General features: G+C 42.1%; 1 protein-coding gene across 1 annotated transcript; it reads right to left on the bottom strand.

The window, feature by feature from the left end:
• Positions 1-500: 500 nt before the first annotated feature.
• wnt7ab (wingless-type MMTV integration site family, member 7Ab) lies at positions 501-7,344 on the bottom strand (the record flags this gene model as incomplete). Its single annotated transcript, XM_080497153.1, has 4 exons — positions 501-983; positions 3,620-3,891; positions 6,573-6,799; positions 7,274-7,344. 4 exons carry the CDS (start codon positions 7,342-7,344, stop codon positions 501-503), a joined length of 1,053 nt encoding a protein of 350 aa, XP_080353279.1.
• Between the last annotated feature and the right edge of the window lie 696 nt (positions 7,345-8,040).

The following is an 8,040-nucleotide window of genomic DNA, read 5'->3' as shown; positions in this document are numbered from 1 at the left end:
AAACTACAACCTCATGACATTTAGTTATTTCAGATCCATAATGGACAAAATCAGTAGCTCTTTATAGAATAAATTAATATTAATTATTTCCATTCTCTAAGTACAACATGTTAAATATTCCAAATGGCTGTGTCATGTCATCTGTGCACAGAGGGGGGGGGGAGAACTACAGCGACGCATACCCGCCCGTCACATCTGCCACAGTTCGTGTGCATTCGCAAAGTCCATATCGCCATGTCCATTTAGCTTAAAGTCCCGACATTTTCTTCCAGTTCCCAATGCCAGGCTGTGGGGCTTGAGGAGGGGTGAAGAGCTTTGTGTGCAAAAGAATCATGACGCCCTTTCTTCAGCTTACTGTGCGCACAGTACAGCAGTTCCTCATTATGTATGACGAGATTGAAGCAACAGCCTTCTTGTAAAGTCTGTCCATGAAAACACAAAACACAAGACGCTCACGCACTCGGACACACGCGCACAAACACACCGTCCAATAAATATTCTCATTTGCATGTGTAGACCTCTGTCCTCTCGCTGCAGGTGTTGCATCTCACGTAGCAGCACCACAGGAACTTGCAGTTGCACTGCCAGACACGGGAGTACTGGTGTGTGTTGTATCCCCGGCCGCAGCACATCAGGTCACAGCCGCTGATGTGCTGCATCATAGTCTTGTTACACACTCGTCCCTGTGTCCCCAGGCTCCCTGTCACGGGGTCCGCCTCGCAGTAGTTAGGTGACTTATCTATGTACACCAGGTCCGTATCCATGGGCTTCCGGTACGAGTAAGGCTTCTTGATCTTGAGGAATTTAGGGCGCTTGTTGCGGCTGGCTTTGACTGGTTCCACGTGTACCGCGCGGGCATATTTCTCCTTGAGAATGTAGCCGAGCTCGCGGAACTTGGGAAGTGTAGTCCAGCAGGTTTTGGTGGTGCAGGAGCCCGAGACGCCATGACACTTGCATTCCAGCCGCATGTTCTTCTCCAGGACCTAAACACACACAAAAACAACTTAGCGATGCAGTAACAACTGACAACAACACCACCGATGAGTGATAGTTACTCCTATGATGGGTTGAGAGCATTCGCAATTTAATGATTTTCAACCAACATGCAACAATATGTCTGCTGTTGTGCTTCATCTTGATGTTTTACCCCTTTAATTAAAATGCCAAACTGTCTCCTTGCACGCCGCACACCTTTCTGGGCCACGTGACAAACGTGCAATATAATAAACAATGCGACTGACAAATACACCGTGGGGATTAAATTCAGTCCCACCACATAGCAGTGTGATACCATATACACAGAAGCCAAAATAATGTATCAGATTTCAGGCTGTGTGTGTGTAGTCACCACACACAACACACAAATGTCAAGAGTGACTGTACAAGGCGCCGAGTGACTAGGATTACCGCTAAAGCCTGAGCCGATGACAATGAGAAGTGCCACTGACTCAAACAGGAGTTTTTCTTTGGCAACAAGGTCAATTACAATTTCCTTTTTTTCCTGAATCGCGAGGTGTTTGGTATGCAATATCGTCCCCGCGAGCCATTCAGGACAAATTTATGTCTCCATGTTCTTGGCAAGTAAACTGTAACAGTAAAACCCTAATACAAACGTGTGAACAAGAACCGAAAAAACAGCTTTTCCCTGAGCAAACCACTTCATAAAAACCTTGGCTTCAACTCCCTAATCCATCAGTTGTTCTGTGACCAACACTTGTGACAGCCATTGTCTGTCTGTCTTCGACCAAGGAGCTGTGAACGGCGCTCCCGCTCAGTGTCACTGCTTTTGATTAGCATAAATAAAGGAGGGGGAGCTATCAAAACAGAGAGTCTATTTATTAGCAGAGAGAATGGGAAATAAGTGCAACTGCTCAAAGTTCACATCCAGGAGTCCAATCTTTTCCCTGGGAGGCAATTTAGCTGTCCAGATAAGGCAATTTGAATCAATGGTCCTGAAACGCATGTAGAAAACGATCTGCTCAGTGCAATTGTGTCGGAGGAGGCCTTTCAGCCACAATGCTGGACGTGTTGGTTGTGTGAATCAGGCTATCTTGGCAGAGTCCGACAGGGAGAGAGGATATGGGTTAATTTGAGAGAAAACGGCTTCTTTATTCTTCACCAATCCAAACCTTGATTTAACTGTTGGACACATTATTCCATCCAGTTTCTAACTTCTAGACCTCCCAGAATCTCTTTGGCCCTCTGTAATCTCCTTCTGCCACACAGAATACTTAGTTTTTTTTTCTTTCTTTGTTTCTTTTTTTAAATATATTTTTTTTTTGTAGAGTTTCATTTGTTCATAATAATTACAATTTTTTTGCTTCAATTGTTTGCTTGTAGATTTAAAGCTTTTCAGGTTCGACAATCTGTAATTGTCTTTTCCAATTAAACTGCACTGTTATTGTAGATGCTATATGTTAATTGATACTATGTTGATTTATTTACTATAGGAAAAAAAATTTAAAAGTTACAAAGCCAGACATTTTTCTAAGCAACAAATCGAGGATGCCACAGCTCTTCTACAGATGTAATGGGCTGAAAATAGTGTAACTAGCTGCTGAAATGCAGAGATTGGTCCTAAAGTAAATGTAGAAAGGCAGTAAAGATAATATTTCAGCAGTGGCTACAGGTCAGATATTATTGAGGAACCTCAGAGTCAAACTGGACTTCATAATGTGTCATACACTATCTTCTGACTATACATTCAACGTCTTTAAAGAAGACTATCTTCCACACAATGTACGGAGTGGATGCAATCTCTGAACAGCAGTATTTATTTGAAAACATGGCTGAAACTTTACATTGACTGCCACTTGCCTCGTTTGGCAGGACACTTTGGTCTGCACTATTTTCCACTCTCTCGGTTGCACACAGCACAAGCTTCTTCTGCTCCTGATATCTGTGAAACAGCTGCTATTTGAATAGCCTACATTGTTTATTCCTGACAGCATTTTTTTTTTTTTATCAGCGAAGTCAGTGACGAAATGGTACCCAATCATCTTTTCCAAGTACCGGTAAGTTAAACAGGGTAGTAGTCAATGTCAGGTCAATGGAGCAGAACGTGTTTAGTGTGTTTTGAGTTTGTAACCAAATAAATTGACTTTAAAGTTTCATTAGAGCCGATTCAGGTCAATAACAATGTACTGAACTAAAAGTGGATTTGAGCTTTCTTTCAAAATATGGAGGCACTTTTTTTTTTTCTCCATGACGATCAAACTGAGTAACCAAACAATAAACACCCACATTGCACTTGATGTGGGTTTGTGCTATTGGAGAAAATCTGGGTGGGGATTGTCATAAAGGTAACAGTATACTGTCCCAGTGGTGCAAAACATGGGGGGGAACAGGGCTAATGCCTTTTTGTACAGTGTCAATCTGTTTTCAGTGCTGAGATCAGGGCTGTAATCAAACCCTGCCACTTAGAAAGCTCTTCCCCTAAAAGCAGCCTTGTATTCCACTTCTTGTTCGAGCTTGGCCTCACTGCCCAAATTTTCTGGCAAGCTTCACCCACACGACCAACCCGTTGTGCCGCCATCCCATTTGAGTGTGACGGAATTGTTTAAGTCTCTGCAACTAAGTTTCTTGCTTCTCATTCATAATCTTGTCGCTTGTTGCTTACCTTGCGTCCCACCTCGTTGTTATGGAGGTTCATGAGAGTCCGTGCATTTTGCTTGACCTCGCGAGCGTCAATAAATACTTTGGAGAAGCCAAGGCCATAGCTGATGTCTGCTGAGCAGCCTCCCCACTTCCATCCTTGGTCTTTACTGTAGAAACCCTGCTTCTCCTTGTCACAGCTACAGTCACTCAGGTTGCCCTGCGTACAGGCGGCTGTGATGGCGTGAGCCACGCCGGCTGCGATGATGGCGTAGGTGAAGGCAGCCTCTTTACTTCCTGGAGGAGCAGAGGAAAAAGGCGATGAATAAAGTGCTGCAGGTGGATACAGAAGCAAATCAGCGTGTCTCTTCCATGTGTTTAAAGGGAATACATCAAGTAAGTTGGAGGTTTTTAAGATAAAAGAAAAAAAAAGAATCAATTATTAACAGTATGTGTGCTTACATCACAGTCTCTGTGACATATCACTCAAGGGCTGCAGTGTTTTGAAATCTGACCTGGAAACTGTCCTGCCCATGAACCAAGATGTCTGCTGGCAGTATAGTCAACAAAGTCGTATGAATAAGAGAGTTGTCGGCAAGGAAGGGCTATTGATCTGCTCAGAAACTGTGACATTCTGTGTAAACTCATAAGGTAAATACATCAGAATCTTCTTTCTGCCGTTATCTACACCCAAGTCCGGCTAACAAATCATTTACACACACGGAAATATCGACAATTAACTAAAGGTTAATCTGACAGGATTCATACACTCAGACAGATCCTAAAGCAAAGTTCTGGAGCCAAATGGTGAGTCAAGAGAAACACTAATACATGTGAAAGGAATGCAAACAAGTAACCCTTTTTTAATCAATGCTACAAAGTTAAAATTGCCCGTAATGTAAGAAGTGTGCATTTGTTTTTAAGAAGAGGAGCAAGCGTGACACTTTGCTTTTCAGCTCTATCATTCGTTATCATACAAACAGGAAATTGCAGAGTCGAACATCCATCATATCGCTCTGTAAATAAACTCTTCTAGTCAGTGTTTGTTCAAAACAAACATCATACCTTCTTTGTGCTTCCTCCTGCCACCCGCTTCACTATGAAAAAAGCTGCCATGTTTTTGATAAACATCTTGGATGTGTGCCCTTGCCATTGAAAAAAAAACAAAAAAAACCTCATATTGAGGCATCAATTATGTGGACGTTTTTATAGACTCGATGGGCTCGGAGCCAAAAAAGAAGGTGTGTCAGAGCAGTCAGTCAGTTCTGACTGCACCGTTGTTAATTTTTCCCCTACAGTTCTGAGTGCATGGGTTCACCACAGGAGATGGTATGAATTCTTCATAACGTTGTAATGAGAGATGGAAGATATTTAAAAGAGATTAGGAAAAAAAAAAAGAAGAAAAATTCAAAAGCCTGTATTAAGTTGAACAAGGAGTGCCAGTTTACCATCAATCACGAAGCTCTCAATAAACCCTATAAAGCCTGCGTATTAACCTCATCTCAAACGAGCTCAGTGCAACAACAAAGTTCAAGCACAAACATAGCTGAGGCCCAAAGGCCCTCAGAATCTGGTGCACCTTGCATTCCCCATTCACTTTATGTCAGCTCCCTGGTCATTCTTCCTTTACTTCAAGAACAACCGCAAGTTGCACAGCTCCACTCAGCCTGGGCATCAACAATGGTATTCATTTAGCGCCATTCGCCTTCTACGCTAATCTGACCAGTGAAACCAATCTATTTGGTATGGCTGTCCAAGCCTGAGACTCAAACTCCTCTCTTTGAAACGCGGACCAAAACTCTTGATTGGCTAAAACCACTCATTCATAAAGGAACAGATTGTCAAACCACTGTTTTCGTTTCGGCAGCATGAAGAGATAATCCTTTCTGGCTCGATGGCCTCAAACAGCTGGTCCAAGCCACTAATCATTGTGCAAAAAGATATTTTTGTTTTCTCAACATGTCCTGTTGGAAATGGCACAGAAATATAGTGAAATTATCTATAAATATCAAACTGGTGTCACACAATTACCTCTGTTGGTATCAAACCACTTTCAGTTGCACTGAATAGAAAGACATAAAAAGCTAAAATTCTCATGGCCCACAGTTAAGCTTTTCCGACACATTCGATGTCGAACAATAATCCATCGTATTGTATCAGAGACCACAAAACTGCAAACGTAATTTCAGCGTCACCTGGAGCTCATCCCTTTTTCTGAGGAAAGACTTTCTCTGCAGTTAGAAACATTGATTTGGACTAAATCATTTCTCCAATTTAGAACCTTCAAGTCCTGCTTCCCTCTTGGCTATTCCTCACTGTAACTTATACCCGTGGTAAGATCTACGTCCTTACAGTGAGAGCCACAGCACCCATCACCAGACAGTATAAAGACCAGTGAAAATGTGTCTCTTGAGACTCTGCCGGGCTGAAAAGAAAGGCTGCCAACATTCACAAGAGCTCTGTTACAATGCTGGCTTCAGATACCTTTTATACATGCTCAGAAAGCCCCCGCTCAATGAAAAGTCTGGAGCAAAACTAGGCCTGATGTAAATGACACTGACTCCTTAAGGCATGCTTCATATACAGTTGGTGTAATAATGCAAGGCAACATGATGATTTGTGTTGTTTGTGTGGGGGGAAGCTTTGGTTTGATGTGAGAATACAACCACCAGTCGCCAGACTATTTCAAGATAAATTAAAATACTTTGCAACTCAAAAGCATAGTTTTTTTTAACATTATTCAAGTCACTTCATGAGCGCTTTATGAGTAAATGTTACTAGGATCATTCACTTAAGCGCTGTGTTTGACAGGTTCTCACTTTTTTTTTTTTTTTTGAAATGTCACAAGAGAGCCAAAGATAAAAGCATGTGCGCATTTTACGCACAAGTTTTTACGCATGTACCGGTGCGTAACTGATAAACTGTTCAAATAATACGTTCAAGTAATAATAAACAAACGTTAACAGACAGCAACATACCCACTTTCAACTCTTTTCCGAAGACGGTCCTCTCTCCAAGCGCAGAGCAGTTCCAGCGCCCGTTTTTGAACTGAAACTGACACTCGTTGATGCCCATTTGGGCTCCCTCTCCGATGACGATAATGGCATCGGGGCGACTCTGGCAGATAATCCGTTGTCTGGGGGCCAGACCGGGGATCTTGTTACAGATTATACTCGCACCTAGGGCCACCACCGACGAGAAGCCACTGTGAATGGAAGATGTAAGTATTGAGATAACGCAGTCATCAGGCATTTATCTTTGAATTCATCTTAATTTGGTTTTAATTTGACACTAAATAGTAGTGGTCAATTTTTTTGTTCACTCAAATGCATGATGACAGTTGGTTGATTAAGTTCTTGTCCTTGAGGGGGAACAAATCAGTTATTTAACTTTAAATTAGTTTTAATGAGAAATGTATTGATATTTTATTCACTTTTTTTTTTTTTTACTTCAGAGCTCATATACTTTGATTGGTTTTCCATTATATAAAGGTATAATAGAGGAAACGCTGGAATATGATGAATTCACGCTCTCTTCTAAAAACTTTTTATAATGGTAAAAAAATTGTTATTGTTTTCATTTTTTTTTAAAGTTTATAATCCATGAGTTTTTAAACGTCTTTAGTGTTTGGGAGCAACCTGTAAACAAAGTACTGAGGAGGCAAATGAAGGCAGCTCACCCAATTTTCAAATAAACAATCCCTAAACAAAGTAAAACTCTTAAAATCCAGCGTCGTGTTCTCCGACTCATTGCGGCCCAGCTCTCAGGTTCATGCACCGACTTGTGCTGGCAGATTAATAATCACTCTCAATAACTCGCTTCGCTTATTCTCCGTCCGATCAGCAGCCAGGTAACTCCAGAGGAAGTCCAAAATGACGAAAAGCATACAAAATAGTTTGACGCTCGGGATTTTTTTTTTTTTTTTTGTCTTTCTTTCTTTCTTTCTTTTTACAAAGCGACGACTGAGGTATGATCCAAACTCTCTGTGCGTGCCCCCTTGTCGCCCGGCCCTCTTGTCATTGCGCTGGTGTCACAGGTAAGGAACCCTTTGGGGGTGAGCAAGTGCGGTTATCTCAGTCTCTCAGTTCCTCTGCTACCCGCAGGTCTTGGCTATATATCTGCCTCATCTATCTGGGGCGTGTTCACAGGAGAGACATGGGGCCCTGCTGAAGAATCCCGCCAGGGCTGAATCTCAACACACACACACACACACACACACACACACACACACACACACACACACACACACACACACACACACACACACACACACACACACACACACACACACACACACACACACACACACACACACACACAAAGGCCTACACACTCCTCTGCTATGACTTCACCTTGACTGATTGGAAAAAAAGTTATTTATTTAGTTATTAATCTGGGTGGATCAGGCCCATTACATTAAAAGGTGACACTCAATCATTATCATTA

Source organism: Blennius ocellaris (assembly GCF_963422515.1).
Source record: "Blennius ocellaris genome assembly, chromosome: 5".
Lineage (NCBI taxonomy): Eukaryota > Metazoa > Chordata > Actinopteri > Blenniiformes > Blenniidae > Blennius > Blennius ocellaris.
The sequence above is the reverse complement of the archived record's forward strand: the minus strand, read 5'-3'. Positions and strand labels throughout refer to the sequence as shown.